This window comes from Papio anubis, chromosome 17 (genome assembly GCF_008728515.1).
Source record: "Papio anubis isolate 15944 chromosome 17, Panubis1.0, whole genome shotgun sequence".
NCBI classification, from domain to species: domain Eukaryota; kingdom Metazoa; phylum Chordata; class Mammalia; order Primates; family Cercopithecidae; genus Papio; species Papio anubis.
This window is the reverse complement of record NC_044992.1, coordinates 34,974,318-34,995,896: the sequence shown is the minus strand read 5'-3', so window position 1 is coordinate 34,995,896 and position 21,579 is coordinate 34,974,318. Positions and strand designations below refer to the sequence as shown.

The following is a 21,579-nucleotide window of genomic DNA, read 5'->3' as shown; positions in this document are numbered from 1 at the left end:
AAGTCTTTTTATTGACTACACTCCCCTCCCCACTTCGTTCCTCCTTCCCCCTCCCCCAAGTCTTTCCGTGCTTCAGAGGAAACCTGCTGTTTTAAGTGCACGGTAAGGAGTGCAAAGGAATGACTCGCCTGCATCTTCTCCCTCCAGCGTCCCCTGGGCCTTGCTCTTACAGCAGCAGAAGCCTCGGTGTCCTGGGGGTTGGGACAGAGAGAAATAACTTGACTTCTTCCTTATTTTTCTTCAGCAATTTCTGCCAGGACCCTCATCTTCAGAAATCTAGATCCTGCCTGGAAGAAATGGGGAGAGGACTTGGTTGGGGGTCCCTTCCTTGGTCTCCCTCTGGGTTCATTGCTGCCTTCTGGGGAAGGGAGGGCCTCCAGTCACCATGCATGGTCTCCATGGGCGCTTGGAGACCTGCAGCCAGGGACAACCGTACATTTATTTCACCTGGATCTTTCTTTTTCCCCCTTCAACAGCCCTATTACCATATTTAAATGCAAGTATGTCTCTTTTCATTGACATTTTAAGTAGCTTAGCCTGACCTTTTTAGAGTAGCATGTTCCCCTTTGAACTTCTTTCCCTTCAGTAGTACCGTGTAGCTAGGACAATAGTCTTAGAGTTTAGTGGGCTTCTAGTTCGCTCTGTTTGGGGGAGCTTTGTCTCTGCTTTCTTCCCTCCTCTGCTCCCTGCCCTTGACGGTGCATGTCTTCCTCTCGTCCTGTAGAAATTCCTTGTTTAAAAGGCTCAGTGGCTAAAGTTGAGCAGCCCTGCTGGGGGCTGTTGATTCAGTTTGCGGCTGGCTTCTGGCACATCATTTAAAACCACAGTCATTGGAAATGGGTCTTGGGGTCAGGCCTCCAAGCATCTGCCTGGATGGCAGAGGATGTTTGTCTTTATATGTATGGGAGTGTATCTGTGTGTGTCCCAGCGCGAGGCTGTGTGTGCACGTGCTGGTGGCTGAGAGAAGCCCGGGAGGCGGGGACTTGGCATACTTCATCTGGAATCTGCAGCTACAAGAAGTTACCTTGGCCCTTCTGACTATTGTTCCCATTGCTGGGACAGCCTTGCTGCCTGGTACATTTTTAGATAGCATAAAGCCTTGATCAAGAAGAACTCCAGGGACCCCTAGGAAACCCTCTAGTGCCAGTTTCATCTGGTCCATGGGGCTCAGACCAAAGAGCCACATCTAAATTCCCACAATTGCCTCAGGAGGTTGAAACACTGAGAGATCAAATAAAGCCACAGGGCTCACTCCACATAGACCCCTGCAGCCCCGCGCTCCCTTTCCCGTCTGGCTCCATGTGTATGCAATCACCTGGGACCCCCAAATGCTTCACCCTTGGGCCTGGGATTGTGATGCTGCTGACTTGATGTTTTGACAAAAGTCTGGAGTTAAAAAGGCCACGCTAACCTGCAGAGCCTTCAGAGAACAGCTGGAATTAAGCCAGCTCCTGGCCAAGGTGCCTGCTCTGTCAAGAGGCCGTCCCAAGTGCCTCCTGCCTGTGGCACGGGGCTGACCACTCTGCCACGATCTCTGCAAGGAGCGGTGGGCCAGCCCAGCCATGCTCAGTGCTACTGAAGACAACGCCAGGGGAGCCACCGTGTGTCAATGCAGGGTCAACAGGGAGCTCAACCCCGCTTCTCAAGAAAAAAATTCCTCCTACAATTCTTGAATTATTGTTGTAGGCCTTCTAGAACCAGCTTCTGGGGTGACAAATGGGTGAGAATCAAATGCACCTAAAGATGTTGTGCCTTCTAGAAGCCTGACAGCCACTACTCTGTGTCCCTCTCAAAAGATGCCCTGTGAAAATCCCTTCCCACTCCTGTCTTTGTGTGGAGGGCGGGGGTTGTGTGGCCCATGACCTAGGTCTGTGCCTGGCCCTTTCAAGGATTCCTCCGTGACACAGGCTCCTCTCTCTCCTGGCCAGGCTTCCCAGCAGCGGCTTACGGACCAGTGGCAGCAGCGGCGGTGGCGGCAGCAAGAGGATCAGGTAGGAAGGTGTATGGGACAGGCGACTCCCAGGCATGCCCCCAGTGTGCAGGGGGAGGTCAAGGCCCTGTCGGATCTGTGTGGCTGCATCTGTCCAACACCACTCTCACCACAGCCCCGGGGAGGGGGTGGGCAGGGGGGCGCGGGCAAGGCCTGGCCACCCAGGGCGCTTGTAGTGGGGTCAGTCACAGTCATGGGACTGCAAACCAAAGGCAGATTATTATTCTCTGTTAGAAAAAAAAAAAACCTGAGTTTCTTTTTGACTTTGACCGTCCCGTCACCTGACAACTAGCTTCAGGTACCTGTGGTCATTTCCCTCCTTGGCTTTTGCTAATTCAATAGGCTCCCTTCCTTGGGTCCCTGAGCCAGCCAGAGAAATGCTAGGCTGTCCCCTGGGTCCCTGCTGCACTGGCAGGTGGGCTTGCTGGATGCTGGCTAAACCCCCAGAGCCCCTGAAAGCAGCCATAGGGCCAGCACTGAGCCTCAGTAAATGAAGCTGCTGTTTCCGGAGCCGCTGTGCCTCCCAGACTCTTCTTAGCCAGACTCCTCAGCTCCAGCTGCCAAGGGAATTGGGCCTTCTGTCCCGTGAGGTTGCTCCAGTCCTTCGGTCTCCAAAGCCCACCTTTTAGATGCCTGGAACCCCTCAAGTGACATGGGAACACTATCCCAGCATTACCATGGGGTCAGGCCAGAGCTGGGACATGTCCAGGATGTCCGGGGTCCCTTTTGTCCCTCTCCCCAAAATGCTTTCTGCCTTTCCAGGCGAGCAGGGCTTCCGCTGTGCACTGGGCTCCCTCCGTACCCCTGCTCCCTGAACTGAGTGGTCATGGTTTGCAGCTCTTGCCCCCTACGCCCCACGGACAGGGCTCTGGAGCACCCAGGAAGCGCCTAGTTTGATGTCACAGGGCTCTGAGGAGGGTGGGGCTGGGCAGGGTGGGGGGCTGGTGAAGGTACCAGGAAATAGAGCATTAAAAGCCCAGAGGGCAAATGCCAAGAAACCACACCCTGGGTGATGAAAAGTTGGCACAGTGAGGCCCATTAGAAAACTTCAGTAAAAATCCGTTCCATGCAAACTGGCACTGCCTCAAGCTACAAAGGACCCACTCCCCCGAATCATCCACTGGGGTTTTGTTTGGAGGGGGCTAGGGAGTTCTCAGGGGTTGCCGAGGGGCAGTTTGCCAGAGAGCTGGCAAGTGGGCAGACTGGCAGGCAGGTCCAGAGAGTGGGGCCCCCTGCCTGAGCTTCTGCTCACCACAGCCAGTGTCCAAAGGCCCCACCTGCCCTCTGGCCAGTGTCCCTCAGTCCCCCCAGCCCTGGGCCCTGGGGGCGGGGTGCACAGCTGCCTCGTGTCTCCCTGTGCCATTTAGTTTTTTAACTTGAGTGCTTTTTGGTATCATTATAAACAAGCCTTGGCCCTACCTGTGCCTGGGGTTGGGGAAAAGATAAAAGAAAACTCTTGAGATTTTTGAGTGTTGTTGGTTGTTGTTTTCTCCGTTCAGTTTCTTTCTTTTTATAACTTGGATTATGAAACTAAACTTTAACCCGAAATTAACCCTGCCTCTCTCCCCACCCCACCCCGTTCTCGTTGACTTCATGGCAAGTTTAAAGGGCAGCATGGGGTTCTTTATGAATCTGAGAGCCGTAGTCGTCTCCCACGGTCTGTGCCCCCTTCTGCCACCCCACCCTCTCATGGACCCCCAGAGCCAGGCGGGAGTCCCACCCATCCCTCTAACCCCTAACCCCCAAGGTCATCTCCAGCCACACATTTTTTTTTTTTCAGGATCAATGGTGTTTGATTTGTAGCCATTTCCATCGGGAGCAAAGTCTCTCCCAGCCCATTCTAGGTCAGCCATGCTCATCGCTGCACTGTTAGTGAACTGTATTCAGGAGTGTGCTCCCAGACCACCTGCCCACACCAGCCTGGGTTAGCGCAAGGAGTAAATCCTCAACTCCGAGGTGCCTGCCCCGCCCCACAGGGTGCAGGGTCAGCCTAGAAGCTACAGGGCAACCCCACAGTGCTGCCGGGCACGGGTGTCAGGGGCTTGGGATGTGCCCAAGGGCAATGACTAGACTGTATCCACCATAGTGAGAGCACTGCCTAGGCAGGAAGACACCTGCCTGTTTGTAGCCAGGTTACCCTAGTTCCTCAGCCCCACTTTGGACCTGAAACAGGGTTACAGGTTTGGGAAAGGAAGCACTCTGCCTTTCTTTCTTTTAACGCATTCTGCCAGTAAGGGGACTGTTACCTCACACCCTCTAGAAAATGCTCGGGAAGCCAAGCCTAATGGGAGGGCCAATTATTTACCTGTGAGTGGCCTCTCAGTGGCAAAAGCTCTTTGCTCTGAATTTCAAGGGACCACACAGACTCACTTGGGTGTATGCATCAGTCTGGGCCACAGAGGGCTTACTGGGTGTTGATGGCCTAGTTTCACCTTCCCTAGCTCCTGAAGCCCTGCCTTACCCACCCCAGTTCCTCCCCAGGGGAAACGGATGCTCCTGCAGCCTCAACTACTGCAGGTCGGCACGAGCTCAACTGCATTCCCTTATAGGGAAACACAGGGAGACATTCAGGGAGGGTCTGTTGAGTACCTACCCTGAACTTGGTACCATGCTAAACCCAGCAGGCAACTCCAAACAGTAGGAGACGTGGCCTCCGCTCCCCAGGGGTTCTCAGGCTTTGTTCAGGGATCAGACATCATCCTATGGAGGGCCCTTTTTTTGTCTTTGATTTTTGTCTAGCTCCAATGTTTGAGGTTTTTTTTTTTTTTTTCCTTCTATTATGACTTATAGGGGGAGCTTCCTGAGGTGAGAAGCACTTGCTGAGGGCCGTGGGGTGGAGGCAGCTTCGTTTTTGCTCAGGGTAGCAACTTGGAACCGTCAGGGCTATGGTGTCAGGGTAGGAGGTCTGGGTTTGGAGCCTTGAGGTCTGTGCCCACCTCAGCCAACTCCTCTGGGCCAGCCTGCCCCCCTGTTCCTAATTCCCCCAGGACCTGAGGTGAGCAGGGCTCAGGCGACCCCACCAGGTGAGGTCCCTGCCGACTCCTAGATAACTTCACTATCAGTGGTCACTTTTCTTTTTCCCTTCACCTGGTAGTTTGAAATGTCATCTTTTCTTGTGCTCAGTCGAGAGTTTGTTTGTTTATTTTGATCGTATTCATTCAGTTCCAGTGGCCCCATCCTGTCCCACCCAAACCTCAATTCAGTTCGACAGAAGCCTCCCCCGACAGTTGAGGGAAGTGGTTTGGATATTCAGGGTATTTTAGTTTGGGGTGACATTATGGGTGGGTCCGTGTATCAATCTTAGAGCTTCTGAGCCCCTGGTACCACCCCGTCCCACCTCTCCCCACCCACCCAGCCCCAGCCAGGACCCCTTACTGTACTTTATACTTGCCAGCTTTATTCCAATCTAGTAACATGAGCTCCTGATGGTGGTGGTGAGTGTGAGCAGTCATATTTCTGTTGTCTTTTCTCTTGCTTGGTTGGGGCTGCGGTGAGAGTGTCTCTGAGGCATACTTTCCCGCCTCTCTTACGCTAGGATCTGCACACCTCCTCTCAAACACTCTTCTGAGCACGCTCAGCGGGAAGGTTTGTCCACACCTATTAATCCTCTCTCAGTGTCCAGCTTCCTGTTAGTACCAGCTGGTTTGCATGTTTTTGCTTGTTCAGATGAAACAGTTCAAGAAACAAACTCATATCCAACTCTCAAGAAATGTCTTTTTTTGTACACTTTCGTTTTTGATTTTTTTTTTATTAGTTACAACTCCAAAACACCTGTTGTCCAGTAAAACATTTCACACCTCCCCTGCCTGTTCTTAGATTGTATGTATCTGTGGGACTGAACTAAATGCATGCACTGTAGTAGATGTACTGGTAGCCGTAGCTGTAGTTGTAGTACATGCATTGTTGAGTTGATATTACAGGGTCTTTGACGGCTCGGCACAGCACGGCCGTCTGAAGGATAGTGCGGGGACCAGGAAGAGAAGGGGCTCCATATTTTCAATGTTTCCAAGGGGCTTGGATCCATGTTCTCACCATCAGCCACCACCACCTCCCCTCACACTCCCCGCTCCCCCGGTCCAGAACTGGGTCACCACCCTCAGCTCTAGCCTTCCCCACTGAGATCTCTGTTGATATTGTCCAATTATAGTGCAAAAATGGAACCAGGATTGGAAGGAGTCTTAAAGGTCTTCCTTGTTCTTGTCTTTCTCATACTATTCTTGAACAGAGCAGATCTTTTTTCATTTCTTAAGGCCTACCAGCAAGACTCCTTCGAGCCCCTCTACTCCTTGAGTCCTTTGGCAGGTCACAACCAGCCCTTCAGGGATACGGGTCTATGTGGCAGCCCTGTCTCTATGGATTACTTCTTGGGGGGTGGAGGGGAAATGAGACACGGTAAGGAAGGGATTGAGATCTTGAGATCCTTGGTCTGCAGACAGGGAATGCACTTGGTCCTAGTGAATCACTGCCATTTGTTTTTAAGGTTGGTGAAGTTCAAGTAGGGTAAGAGTGGTGACATTCTTAGCATGGAGGTGACTGGCACAGTTTCATGGAGACAGGAAGGGAGGTGTGCTTGGAACATCCAAGAGGAACCACCCCCAGTTTCCTCCAACTCCCCAGGAAGGCTCCCTAAAGGGGAAAGGAGCAGTCCTGCAGCCTGTGCCCTTAGAACAGGAGCACATGCAGCCAGTTTGGACACACTATCTTCCCTACATTTGTGGTGACAAGCCATAAGGGAGTGCCAGAGGTCTCTCAGAGCTTTTGGAGGTGTCCCCACCCCTTACATGTTGATGCCGAGTGAGTAGTGCCTGCCTCCTGGAACCTGCTCTTTCAGTCAGGGTGTGGTGGCTCTGCCCAATGCTGCAAGAGCATTGATGGAACACAGGTGGGATCTGAACCTTCAGGGTGCAGGTTATCTACTGTGGGAGACAGAAGCCCAGGAAAATGTCAGAGTCCATAAAGTCCCCTGAGAGAATGCGTAGAGATAAAGCAAAATGGTAGTGCTGTGGAAAGAATCTACCAAGTTGTGGAAATTGGTGGCAGAATCGGAATGAACAAGGATTGAATGTGAGTTAGGCCAGTCTGCCCCCAAACAGAATGAGGGCACCAAGGCCCAGGAAGATAAATCTGGAAGGAGCTGTTCTTCTAGCTTGGCCTGCATGGGGGTGCGGGTGGGGGAGGTGCACAGGGAGATGGCTGGAACTGTCAGGCTTCAGGGCTGCTGAAGCTGCAAATTGACCTGAGGCTGGGGAGTAAGAGAAGAGGGTAGGGACAGAAGGCAGGGAGAGCAGAAAATCCCCTCCCACTGGCCTAAATCCCAGGTCTGGTTCTGCTAGGAAAATGGCTTTGCTGCCCTGTGGCTGGAAATTCTAAGAGCTCCAGTTCCAGTTGGTAAAATGAGCAAAAGTAAAATGCAAGTCAGGGGATGGAATAAATAGTTTAACTTGAACCAGAAAAGAAATTGCTTTAGGGAGGAGAATAGATCTCAAGAAGTAGTCATGCCCATCCCAATCTCCCTTCAAGATGTTTTCTGTGTTCCCGCTGCAAGCCTCTGCCTTATATATGTTAGGGGCTGGGGGACATGAAAGATAGTATCCGACATATACTCTTCCACTTGCTGGAGGGATCCTGGAGCTATTTGGGTCAGTTGCACCATAAGCTTTAGGGTTCCCAGGTATTGCTTGCAACATGTATTAAGGATTTGTTTTGTGCCAAGCACCAAGGAATATAAAGGCAGATGGCACTTGTAGCCTTCGGTGGCCTGAGACTCTAGTCCTGTCCTCTGAAAGTCCGTGTTTCCCACAATGCACTGTTTCTGGCCTGAGAATGACCACTGTCAGCTTCATTTAAAAAAGGAAAATGGATCAATGTGTGCCTTCATTTCTGAAGAGGGCTTTCCTGTGCTTCCATGAGCAAGATTCATGGAGGGGGGCGGCGAAGTGGGGGATGCAGTGCAGCCATCTCTGCTTTCTCACCCAGCCTCCCTGTGCTAGCAGCAAGCATCCTCTGGGGGCTGTGACCCCAAGATGGTCCATCTGTGGGTAAGGTCATGGGGACAACCTTGTGCTAAGATAAAGCCACATCTGTGGCCATGGAATCGAGCCAGTAGTGGCCCAGAGGGAGAACAAATCTCTGACCCATTAGGGCCAACCACCACAACCAGCCAGACTTACCAAAGGATCTTACCTGAACACACATCTCTCAGTCCACTGCTGTGTGTTCTGGGGATGGACACCTCGTTTCCCAGTTTGTCATTAAAATGTTACATTTCTGGGACAGCCAGGACTTTTCACCATAAAGAGTCCAGCATTGGATTTCAGTAACCCCAGTGAATTTATAATAATGCTCAGAGCTGCCCGCTGCTGACCTCAGCTTCATTCATTTTCCAAGGGCTTTCAGACCAACCCTGTTGAGGATAAAATACATCAGCTCTAATCAATAATTTTGTAATAGAAATACTGTGCACTTGATAAATCAACTCTAGTGCAATTAGTGACTAGCCTTGAAGCCCAGACCTAAGTATAAGTTAATCCTAAAGTGAATGGAGTGGGGGAATGTTAATGGTCTTTTAAATCAGTGGAATTATTTTCAGTGGTTGACACATCTCTGCCTGCCCCCTGAGCTGGTTGGTCGTTGCTCTTGTGTCAGCTCAGTACCTCAGGCCCAGCTGTCTGGAGCAGGGGTGGAAAGTGTGGTGGTGTCCTTGGTAGCTCCATAAGGGCATGTAGAGCACAACAGAGAGGGGCCTAGAGACCCGCTCCTTGCACCCTGGGCTGGGTGGGGGTACTGCAGGGTCGAGGAAGCCCCTAAAGCTGGTCAACCTGTGGGTTGGTGAGAATCATCCAGGGAGCATGTGCCCAGGTGTATCATTCATGGTTGCTTGTGTTTTGCTGAGGTTTTTTTATTTGGATGGTTGGTTGGTTGGTTTGTTGTTGTTTTGAGACAGACTCTCACATGTTTCCCAGGCTGGAGTGAAGTACAGTCTTGAACTCCTGAGCTCAAGTGAACCTCTTTCCTCAGCCTCCCAAGTAGTTGGAACTGTAGGTTCATACTACCGTGCCCGGCTTTGGTTTTTTTGTTTGTTTGTTTTTTGGTCTTTTGCTTGTTTGTTTGTTTTTGGTTTTGGTAGAGACAGGGTCTCACTATATTGTTCAAGCTGATCTCAAAACTCCTGGCCTGAAATGATCCTCCCACCTTGACCTCCCAAAGCACTGGAATTACAAGTGTGAGCCACTGTGCCTGGCCTCTGCAGAGTTTTGACGTTCAGATATATACCATGATGTATATTACCATAGCCACCCTGTGAGACAGTCAGGAAGGCAGAAGTTTGTGGCCTGGTTTACAAGCATGTTTTTGTGAGAAAGCTGGGCTACAGAATGGCTACGTGACTTATTTTAAATCACACACCTGGTTACCTGGGGAGCCAGGCTTTGGTCAAAGGTGAAGAATCCTGGACTTGAACCCAGGTCTTTGGCCCCCTTAAGTAGCCCTCTGGAGAAGCCGTGTTTTTTATGAGGGACACACCTGCCCCCCAGGACACCGGGCACAAGCAGGAATAAAGACCGTGTAGGGATAGCCCAAGTAGCCTCAGCTTCCAGCTCTATATAGGCCAAGCACTCAGGCTCTGGCCTAAAACCTCATAGTCTGATCTTTCAGATGTAGATTTCAGAACTGGACCTAGGGGACATCTGCCATGGAGTTGAATGTGGCAGATATCTATTAAGTGTGTAACAGTAGTAATTATTGTTATATGTGGTAGGTGTGGTAGGTACTGTCCTAAGCCTGATTCAAGGGTGCTTTTCACTGTATCAGAAACCTGCCAACACTGATTAAACACTATAGGTTAATGTTACAGGGAATTAAATATTATGGGGGATTTATTGGCTGACATCCTGGAAGCTCCATAGAAGAGTGGGGTTCATGCCTGGATTGTTCGGGGATCTTTTTTCTGCAATTCTCTTAGCTCTGTCCTCCTTCTCATTTCAATACTGTCTTTATATTGGTTTTCCTCATAGTGGCAAAATGATTGCAACAGTTTCTGGCATCGTACCATCCTGTCCAGAAGAGGGGAGTCAGATGGTCCAGAATTCTAGGAAAGTCCAGAGCTTTGTGCTGCTTGGCTAAGGCTTGGGTTACAAAACCAGTCACTGAGGGTGGGATCCATCACCCTCTAAGTGGAATGGCTCTTTACACAGTGGGGTAAGGATGGATTCCCAAAGGAAAACCTGCGTGCTGATAAGAGGGGAAATGGAAGAATGATGCTGGAGAGACAACCAGTGGATGCCCACTACAGCCCTGGAAGTTCCTGGATAAATACTAAGAGTCTCTATGCCCTTGAAGATCTCCCAACCTAGTGTGGAAACTAATGGGTAATTACAATAGGATGCTGTAAGCCGGGTAACAGAAGCCTATCCAACATACAGAAGTAGCACAGAGGAGGAAGTGGTTAGCTTTGCCTGGGAAGTCAGGGAACGTTTCACAGGGGAGTGAATGTTTCCACTTTTAAAGGACAAATAGGAGCTCCCCAGGGGGCCAGGGAACATCATGGGCAAAGCCACCAGACCCCAGGACAGTGGAGTGAGGTGGAGGCCCTACAGATGCTTTATTCCGGCTGGAGAATAAAATGCAACAGGGGAGTAACTGTAGGTAAAGCTAGAGAGCTCGGCAGAATCAGAGCAGGGAACCCTTGGTACTAAGCTAAGAAGACTGGATTTACATGGGCAGGGCCCGTGAGACCATGGGAGGCCTGAAACTAGGAACTGACATCAGATTTGTACGTTTGACAAGCTTTGACAACATTGTCCAGGATGGATTCAAGACGCAGGACTGAGGTGGGAGGACGAGTTACAGATAATTCATGTGCATTCTAAACACTCCATAGATGTTAATATATAGCTGCTCAAGAAGCAGTAGGCCTTTTGCTCTTATCCATAAGATGATTAACTCTGGATCACGCTAGGGGCTGGGGTGGGATGCAGAATAATTCCATGGCATGGTCCTTGCCTTCAGCCAACTTTCAGGCTTCTGGAGAAGACAAAAGTATACAACCGATGTGAGAGCTAGCCTTTAATAAGGATAGATTCCTACATGGTCAGAGAGTACCAAGCAGGCAGGAAGCTTGGTGGAGGAGGCAAGACATGACACAGGCCTTGGAGAATTTGGAGTGGGAGCTGTCTGCTAGGCAGGGAATATGGGCTTGAAGAGATAGAGATAGTCAAGGTTCTGGGAGATCTTGAAAGCCATGTTGATATAGTCATAGGAGAGGGAGGTTCGTATTCTTCGTGGAAGTGAAGCTCAGCAAGGACAGAGCCATCTAAAGAAGATAAGCCTGGCTGTAGCTCCACAAAGAACAGTCTGACCCCTAATCCTGGGGTCTGGGGCTGGGCTTGTGACCTGGAGCAAGGGGTGTGGAATGAGAAGCATTGAGAAAGCAGACACAGGAGGGCATTCCATGGCAAATCTCTGCCTTTGTTCCCCTGTTTTCCTTTGCTTCTGCCAACAAGTTGTTATTTATTCCCTGCTTGGGGCTATTGCTTCCCATTCCTTTGCCCTTGAGGTGGCCACTGTCCCCTTTCTTTCTGCCACTCCACTTCCCTCTGTCCTTGTCTTTGCCCTCTCTGTCAAAATTCGGCTCCAAGTGCCAGGAAGCCATACCGGATTCACCCTACCTGGGGCACCTCCTCCTCTGCTCCATGTCCTCAGTCCTCTTCCTCATCGGTGAGCTCTCCTGAATGAAAGGTGGGATTATGGGTCCTTGGAAGATATTTTGCATATATCCGTGGGTGGCACCTGCTTTCCCCAACAATGCAAACCATCAGGCCTCCCGGCGGCAAAGTCAACCTAGTCCTCATTCTTCATATGGATGAGTAATTACTATGCAATTAGAAAATACAGAAAATAAAGGGGCCCTTTGTTCCTGGTTGCTTATTAATATTAATTTTTTAAAACAGGTCTCCCTTCCCAGCTTGGGATCCTACAGAACAGGAAGCAGACAAATAATGCTTTTGAACAGCTGTGATGGGCTGTTGAAATTAGATCTGTCAGGGAATGAGAACACCACGATGGCAGCCACTCCATGGTATAGGCTAAAAGGGTTGAAGGGAAAGGTATCTTGTAAGTGGTCAATAGAATGCTAGAGACACATCCTAGCCAATTTTAATACAATAATGATAATAGATGTTAATAATGCTAGCTCACATGTATTATGAGTGAGCCAAGTATCGTGTCAAGTCCACCAGCCTTACCCTATTTAATTCTCATAACCCTATGAAGTGAGCACTAATCATTCTCATTCCCATTTTAAAGATTTAAACACTGTAGTTTGGAAAGGATAGTAGCTTATCTGAAGTGGCAGAGACAGGATTTGAGCCTAAGCCTGTCGTCATTCTGTCCTCGGATAAGCCACTATCAGCGGACGCTCCATCGCACCAGCCCTGCGATGGCTGAGCCAGGCTCTACAACCTTAAAACAGACACTCAAGAAAAAAACCACAGCTGCTCTTAACTCAATTCTCCATTATCCTTGGGGGAGGAGATAACCCCAAATCATTTACGAGTGGCCTCAGGAGGCAGTATAAGTATTTTTTTGCACCTGCTCCTGCTGTTGCAGACACTGCCTGGCTTTGGCTGAGATTTCTGATCAGGTTTCTGGTCCCTGAATGCACTCAGACCAATGTCAGACAAAGGAGGCCGCGAGGAGGCGTGGTCGGGTAAGAGGAAGCCAGCCTGAAGAGAATTATTGGAAGGAAACCTTTAGCTGAAACAAGGCTGAGGGAAGTTAGCCAATGCCCAGAAGAAACTAGGCGATGGAGCACGGGCGGGCTTCTCTGGGAAGACAGACGTCCTCTGTAGGGATGAGTCAACATTCTTTCCTGTGGGCTGCGAGGACCGCATCTGGAAGGTCGCTGGGAAGCCCCGCCCGGCCTTACGACTGGGAGGTGATTGGCTGCCCAGTTGCTGGGGCTTTGCTCTGAGCCAGTGGCGGGGGGAGGGGCGGGGCCAAGGCGGGAGCCGCGGGCTTCTTGGCCAACCATCCTGCAGGGAGGCTGGGCCCCCGGTACCATGGCAACCGCGAGCAGGGCCTCATTTGTTTTGTAGATGAGTAATTACTACACAATTAGAGAAAGCTAAAAATAAAGGGGCCCTTTGTTCCTGGTTACTTATTAATATTAATAAAATGGTCTGCCCAGGTCTGTGGTAAACATTTGATGCCTGGGTGCCTGTGGCAGAGGCTATATAGCCGGGAAAGGCAGCCCAGCCCCTCTTGCCTCTCTTTCGGAAAGTTATTTCTGACTGTATCCTGGAGAGGGTGGGCTTCTGACCTTGGAGAGAAGAGGAGGGGCTCAGCATGACAGACGTGGGATCCAGGATGCCCTGGAGTCGGGGTCAGTCCCTGACTCGGGTGGAAAGGTGGCGGCAGCGTCACCATCCTTCAGAGGAAAGACAGACGCACAGCAGCAAAGCAGACACCATGGACCAGTGTCAGAGAAGACCCCTAGTCCAGTTTTGCTGTGTCCTTCTGTGTTTTCTGGCTTTGATTGATCAGCTCCAGGTGTGTAAAATAGTCTTTAAGTCTTCAATGGAGGTAGCCCCCAAGACTCCAGTGACTCCCCTCCCGTCTGGCTTAAAGGACACATTCGGTTCAGGCTTGGAAATGATCTGCTGGAGGTTTACACTGTTCAGGGTTGTCCCCGTGGCTCCGCATGCCCTGGCCTTCGAAGTTAAAGCAGCTGAGAGGCTTGCTTTCTATCCCTTCTGCCTCCTAGGGGGAGAGGTTGCCTTGTTGATTACTCCAGTGAGGATGATTAACAGCTTAAAAAAAAATAGAGGCAGCATAACAGCATAGAAGGCAGAGTAGGGAATCAGAAGACTTGGTTTCAGGCCTGCTTCCACCTTTGTCTGAAATGAGGATTTCAGATAAAGGGTCCTTGGGGGCCATTTCAGTTCTACAGCTCTGTTTTGCTGCTGTTTCCAAAGCTCGAAATCCCTTTTCCTTGGAGATAGGAACAGTGACAGTGACAGTGCCTTAAGATCTGAGAAAACAGGCCAGGCACAGTGACTCACACCTGTAATCCCAGCACTTTGGGAGGCCCAGGCGGCTGATCACTTGAGGTCAGCAGTTTGAGACCAGCCTGGGCAACATGGTGAAACCCCATCTCTCCTAAAAATACGAAAATGAGCCAGGTGTGGTGGTGTGTGCCTGTAGTCTCAGCTACCTGGGAGACAGGCAGGAGAATTACATGAACCCGGGAGGCCTAGGTTGCAGTGAGCCAAGATTGTGCCACTGTACTCCAGCCTGGGTGAGATAGCAAGACTCCCTCTCAAAAAAGGGGGGGGAAAAAAAAGAAAAAAGATCTGAGGAGAAGTGAGTGGAGAGAAAGCCAAGAGGTTCCAGGTGATAGAAAACTTGGTGGGAATTTGAAAACAGTCAGCCATGAATTGTTTAATGTATGAAGGCAATGGGAGGGACAGAAGCCGTTCCAGAACTGTGTATCATTTTACACATCTGTCCTCAGACTTCCATCCTTGGGTGTGGTTGATTAAATCTCTTAGGGTTTGATTCTGTGTGGATGGTATTCATGAATAATAGTGGACCTGTAAATAGCTGCTGTCAATGAGCAAATCAACCCAGAGACTGAGGCCAATGCTGTGGCTCTTGAACGTTACTCTCTGTTAGGATCACCTGGGGAGTTTTTAAACTGTGCAGTGGCCAGGCTGCATCACAGACCCATCAAACCAGAATCTAGCAGGCTGAGCCTCAGGCAGGTGCAGTGTGTAACACTGGGCCCAAGTATCTCATGTTCTTGCTGGATGTAAAGCTCCATAACATCTCTGTGGCTGTCACTGGTACCCCAGCCTCCTCTAACTGGGAGGTGGGGAGGTGGGGCTGGGATCTCTAGCCTGCTGCTGTGGAGCCCACAGCTCTCCTGCCTCCATTGGTCTTCCCAGCAGGGTCAGGAAGGCCACCCTCCAGGGTGGACCAAGGGGTTTTTGTCCTCATAGAGGGACCCTCCTGTCTCTCTCGAGGACAGGCCAGTCCTGGCTGAGATTAAGGGCATGTACAAATAAAACTAGCAGCCTGCAGCAACCGTAAACAGAGAAGCAGCCACCCTCCTTGACTGACCAATGGGGGCCTTTTGGTAAGGTCGGAGTTTGTTTGTTATTAAAGACCTAATTAGAAACATGAGAGGGAGCTGAATGGCTCTGTGCTTGGCTAATTAGTGACATGTATGCGCTTGCTTTGAACTTCAAGGACACAGAACTATTAGTGCTTACATCAAAAATGGATTAGACTCCTGTGCCTTTATAATCATTAAAGAGGAGCTACTCAAGTGGAAAGTCTTTTGTGTGGGTCCTCAAGGGGCTGCCCCTGGGATACTTTCCCCACCCCACCCTGCCCCCTGCCTGCTAGAACCCCAGCAGTGAGTTTTCTATTAGATATGATTGGGCAATAAATACCGTTCAGCCCTAGGGCATGCGAGCTCCCCAAAGGCCTTGGCTCTCAGCAGAATGGAGTGGTCTTTTAGGATTGAGATCAGCTCTCTGGGTGGCCCCCTGGGTCCAGGCACCTTCCTGGGGTTGGGGAGGGGAGTTCTAGCGGAGGGCCCAGGGTTGACCAGGGCTTACTTTCGCTCTGGCAGTGCCCTCTCTGCTTCCAGCCTGACCCCACCAGTACTGCAAGTCTGCTTGTTCTTTGGTCTGTGGCATAGGGGAGAGTGACCTAGTCATCAGGAGAGAGGCAGTCCTGTATCTCTTGGGGCAGTCAGATCCTGACCTCAGGGAACCCCCACCCTGATGGAAGAGATGTTTCCACTGCCAGGGAGCTCCCAATTTGGAAAGGGCAACAGGGTCCATCCCTCAGGAGCTTCTACTCCAAGGTTGGAGAATCTGTTCTGTGTCCTTGAATTTGCAATTTCTCTGGGGCAAAGAAAGATCCAAGTAAACAGAGGAAACCTTGTCAAAGTATGATTCCAGAAGGGATACCTGAGCAGCATAATTCAAAAAGCATGTGCCTTCAAGTTAGAGCCAGATTTGGTCCTATCTGAGACACTGTGTGGCATTGGACACATTTCCTAGCTGCTCAAACCCTTGGTCTCCTTATCTGTAATGGGGGTTACAAAGCTGCTCTTACAAGATGTTCGGAGCATGAAAAAAGATGGTGTGAAACACCTACCAACATGCCTAGCAACACGGTAGGGTCTCATAAGTATGGGTTCCCTTTCCAGCCTCACACCTGCAGAAGCCGCAGCTTCTAGAACTTTGTGCTTCTTGCCTCATTGGTTTTCACCTCCAGGCCCTGTTTTGTCCCTGCTAGTATCAGGCCTAACGGGGCAGAGTGACATCTAATTCTTACACAGCTTCTCATCATGATTGAGAGGACCACGTTAGGCTGCCTCATAAGTCTGTGGTCCTAGCCTTGGATTTCATAGTGTTTTCTGTTAGCAGTAGTCTGTCGTGCAGAAACTGGGCCTGCAGTGAGTGGAATTACTTATAAGACACAAGGAAGGATCTGAGCCTCCTGGCCAGAGGCAGGCAGGAAGGTGGTTTTCAGGTTGGAAATTGGTGCCCAAGCACACCACAGAGCAGCAACATGAGAGGGTGGCTGGAGATGTGGGGAAAAGCCAAACTGGCTTCTTTTTTGAAAAAAGAGATGAATGTGCTTCAAGGACAGAGGCAGTCACTGGATCAAAGCAAAGCAATGCAAGGGACATTTTCAGGACTGAACTAGTAGAAACTTGGAGCCACCAAACTGTAAGAGAGAATAGGGAGTTGTCTCCGGGCAGCAAACTCCCTGTCTATTTCCTTTGGAGTCTCAGACCTGGGAGGGCTGGATGAGGAAGCAAGGGCTCTGGTATCACCCAACAGGGGCCACCTCTCTGCCTTTTCTCTGCTGAGTGGTGATGGTGGCATCTCGCCTCCCCACAGCTACGTGCCCAGCTGCTGGGTGGCTCAGTGCAGCATGGCATGGGTGCTGCAGGTTCCGAGGAGCCTCCTTGTCTGTTAGTCCTTGCAAATTCTAACCTGTGTGGGCCTGGAGTCTGAAGCCAATTAATTTAAGGAAGAGGCAGCAGGATGTTAGTGTTAAGACACCGCCTGCTTCAGCCAAACCGTAACATGTGTCTCCCGGGTTGGTTTTCCCTCCTCTTCTGAAGCGCTTTAGAGGCTCAGGGTAAGGTGTTGTTGAAACATCCGTTCACGGTGGAGAGGGATCGGGAACACCATCCTGCGTTTGAGGCTTGAAGCCTGGTCTGGTGAAGCCTGGCAGATAGTTCACACAAGCAGGACAAGCCCTGTGCCAATGCCAGGCAGGAGTGACATCTGGTCACCGCACAGGGCCCCAGTGACTGCCTCATGGCCTTTCCCTTCCCAGGGCCCTCTGTGCTTGCCTCCTGGAAACCTGCAAACAAACTCAGTCCCTCAGGGCCCTTAGGGGTTGAGAGAAATGGGAACTGACCTCAACTCCAGAAAGTTCTTTCCTTGGCCTCATGACAAAAGCCTAGTTTCTCTGGCCACAAGGCCACAGCCCATTCAAGGCTGCTCCATCCCCAGAATTTGCACCATGGGCAGACAGCAGTCAACCACTAACAACCATCCTCCCTCACCCACCTTCCCAACCCACCAGCCTAGAACCCACCCGGCCTGGCCCTTTTGGAGCTTGAGATACACTTACAGAATCAAATCAGGGCTGATAATAAAAACGTATCAGGAGGGCCGGGCATGGTGGCTCACGCCTGTAATCCTAGCACTTTGGGAGGCTGAGGCAGGTGGATCACCTGAGGTCAGGAGTTCGAGACCAGCCTGGCCAACATGGTGAAACGCTGTCTCTACAAAAAATACAAAAATTAGCCAGGTTTGGTGGCATACACCTGTAATCCCAGTTACTCAGAAGGCTGAGGCAGGAAAACCACTTGAACCCAGGAGGCAGAGGTTGCAGTGAGTCAAGAGTGCACCACTGCACTGTTGAGATTATATCTCAACAGAAAATGCATGGTCCTAGCCAGAAAGCCTTTCTCAGATGGGTTGGTTCTGGGTGTTTGGAACTTTCTCCCTACACTGATCTGAATGGTAGTGTGCTTCCCCAGCTTTACCACTCACATGTTATAGGAGAGTTTTAGAACGGGCTAATAATGATACTATCTCCTGAGGGTTTTAGGGGAGTGTGACTTGACCAGAAGCCAAGATCTTTCAACAAAATAATTCACAAGTGTTAAGTGCTCATGTCCATCAGTTCGCTACTTGAGACAGGCCAACATTAACCAGTAGACATTATCAGCACCAACCTCAGTGGTCTGAATCAGGTTAAGTTTTGAGAATGAGCAGAAACTACAACTTATCATAAGACTGGCGCCATTGTCACTGACATTTGGAATGTCTGTGTGATGCTGGCTGTCCTATCAGCCCAGTGCGTGCCCAGACACTCACCATGTGTCCCGTGCAGCATGTAAGAGGAGCCAGGCGACTCCAGATACATCAAGACTAGCATGATGTTGACACCAGGCTGAGTGTGTACCTCTCAGTCATATATCTCTTTGTATATGCAGACAGTGAAAAAGAAATCCCATCACATTGCTCTGTTAATCCTCCCCCAGTTTTAAAGTATTTCCCTTCTGAAATAGCCTGAATTTCAGCAGAGCTTTAAAAACTATATTGTGTATAAAATTGACTGTCCCTGCATCTGGGTGCCTGAACTGATTTGCTTTTAATTTAGCATGTCATACAATTTTCCCGGGTTGGACATCGTTGCTGATCTTCTCTACCAGTCTCTCCTACCTTCAGGCTAAGCTCTAGAAGGAAAGCTTGAGCCAAGGATTGCTGGGACATAGCTGGCCGGGCAGACTCCTGGAGTGTAATCCTACCTTGCTCTGCTCGAGACATGCCAATTCATAACCGAGTATTCTCCTTCCATTATCAGAAATAGATTTTGTCTTTTCATGCTTACCTTTCGCATTTGACCATCTGCAATTATTTACAGTGGGCACTGTTTTCAGAGGACACAGGAAGGAAACTGCAGAATGGGATCCCCAATTCTGTTCCCCAGGAAGGCCTCTGGCTGCCCAGTTGCCGAAATTCAGAGCCCTCCAATAAAGAGTAGCTGGCTGTTCAGAGAGACTCATGCAGGCCCTCACTGTTGACAGTCAACTGGCATTGTGGAGCCAGTGTCCACTAAGGAATGGCAGAAGGTTGCTATTGCTCTTTGGAGAGTATGCTCTCTGATCGGGAACATAGGGCTCCCTGAGAATCCTGAGAGTTCCCCACCTGCCTGGAGGAATTTCTTGCTAATAAGGGAGATAGAGTCCTATGACTGTGGAGTTTTAAATTAAGGCAGATACAAGCATGATATAGACAAGGTGAAGGTAGAGGTGAGTGTTGGAGAGTGTGATAACTTTATTTAGTTTCTTTAAATTTCTCTAAAACAAAAACTCCTAAAAATTCAGCGTGATGAATTAACACAGCCTCTGCCCTCATAGACTATTACACAGGCTTATGACCTCTCCTGTTCTCAGTCCTCCATCCTGTCAGGACTGGGGGTTGGGAATGGAGGCCGTGACACCAGTCAGCCCAAATCCCTTCTGAATTGGCCTTGGCAAGGGTGGGCCCTCCATTGCATTTGCCTTACCCGAGCCACATGCACGAGCTGGGCAGGGGAGGGTCTTTCTCCCGGAAATGTGCCGGGGCCACTGTGGTCTTCGGCCTGAAATGAAACCTGGCAGCAGCGGATAATTCACAAAGCAGATGACTGAAATTGTCTTGAGGGCTGGCCCTGGCTTTTGCGGAAATGTGAGACCCACCGAACTAGGAGCTGGGTCTAGGGCTGAAACTTGGTGGGCCCCTGGCTTGTCCCAAATATATGAACTGAGCTCATCTGGAAAATATTTTGTAAACAGTTCCTTTCTCTGGATCAGTAATAATCCAATTTTCAGGCCTTAGAGCCAGAGGTGCCCTCTGAGAGGTGCCCCCCTCATTGTCCTGGCTCTAGCTTTTTGCCTCGGGTCCAGTGGCATCACTTAGGGACAACGCAAGAATTATTGGACTAGACTTCCATACCTTTTCTAGACCTACAATGAGGCTGTTCTGACTCCTGCCACTTCCCTACCCTCCATGCCTAATTCCACTCTCAGGCCAGTCCCTTCTCACCACAGTTGGGCAGAGTCACATGCTGGCCAGACAGCAGGCATCTCTCCCATCTCGTTTTAGAACCCTAAGGGAAAGATGCTCGGTAGCTTTGGGTCCAACCCTTGCAGGTGAGAGTCTTAAGCCTGCAGCATCCGTCTCTGTTAGGATCTCCAGGATAAGATTCTCGGACTTTCCCAGGTCAGCCATCAGAGTATTTTATTGATGGGCAGGAAGTTTCTGCTTTTATCCCATGTGAAATGCCACCAACTTTCATTCAAGTGCATCTCCTCTTGCCACCCTCGGTGAGATTCGGTGTCCTCGCTTTTCTGACCCCCATTCCCAGGAGTTCTTTCTTCAGGCCCAAGATGATTAAATGCACCAAATGGATAAATTGGGATTTTTGTAAGTCACCTCCTGATTCATATGGATAGTGAATTGCATTTTCCTATATCAGATTTTCCTGAATCCACAGGTGGTACCTGCCTTATTGGGCTCTGCATACATAACTATTTCAGAAATAGGGTGTATTTGTTTTAAACTTGACAAGTTACAGAACACTTTCTCTTTTTCATTCCTGAAGCAGCCCCGTGAGTCAGATTGAATAAGGAAAGCATCACTCACTTGCTACAGATGAGGACTTGGGTTTGTGAGTGGCTTCTTAGCCCAAGGCACCTGACTGTAAGAACAGAGCTGGGGTCACAGTCAGGTCTTCTGCCTCCGAGTCCAGTGCTCCCTTTCTCTACATCATTGCTGCCTCTCTGTGGGTGCCACCTTGACTGGGAAAGCCCAGAGGATATTGGGGAGTGAGGATGAAGGGCAAAGAGAAACCTGCCTGGGATTAAAATGCTTCCATGGATGCTGCTAATGAAATGAACCTGATCACCACAATGAGCCCCCAAACTGCCATCCTAGAGCAGGGCTTATCCCAAGCCACTTAACGCTCATAGCTCCTGCTGCAAAAATGCCAAGACGTTTGCAAGACATTGTCCTCTTCTGGGACAGGAGTCATAATATCCAATTTATAAATCTCAGCACTGTTTATTTATTCAACAAAGTGTACTCCCTGCCCCTCCCCCCCGACACACACGCACACCCTAGCTGAGCAGTAGACAAGGTGCCCTTGTCCACTAAGAGCCACGTCCCATCTTCTCTTCCCGAGCTGATCCTGGTATATGGGACCTATTCTGGCCCCCCAAAATAAGTCTCCGTGCCTGGGGAAAAGGCACCCTTCACTTAGAAAGATCACTGAGAATCGACTGGAGAATGACTTCCACAGAAAGCACCCTCAGGTCAGAGATTTGGCTTCATGCCTTCCCCCCCACCCCTTGCAACCCCACTCTCTACGTCTCCTCTTAGAGGGAGACAGCGTTCTCAGATGAGCCCCTTTCCTGTGTAGCCAGCCAGTGTTCAGTATGTGGAGTTACGCTGACTTCGCGAAAGAAGAAAATTACTTTGTCCCTAATGTCTTCCCATGTCAGA

General features: G+C 50.1%; 1 protein-coding gene across 13 annotated transcripts in view; it reads left to right on the top strand.

Annotated features, from left to right (window-relative positions):
* The window catches only part of MSI2 (musashi RNA binding protein 2), a 468,587-nt gene that overhangs the window by 396,639 nt on the left and 50,369 nt on the right, over positions 1–21,579 (top strand). For 5 of the 13 annotated variants that reach the window (XM_031657051.1, XM_017950643.3, XM_021928226.2 and 2 more), the window contains exons 11-12: positions 477–500; positions 1,929–1,991. In XM_031657051.1, coding sequence (XP_031512911.1) covers positions 477–500; positions 1,929–1,991 — 87 coding nt within the window. Of the gene's footprint in view, positions 1–476; positions 501–1,928; positions 1,992–5,525; positions 13,538–21,579 lie in introns of all 13 variants that reach the window. The other 8 variants (XR_002517858.2, XM_021928228.2, XM_017950644.1 and 5 more) reach the window with 4 other exon arrangements.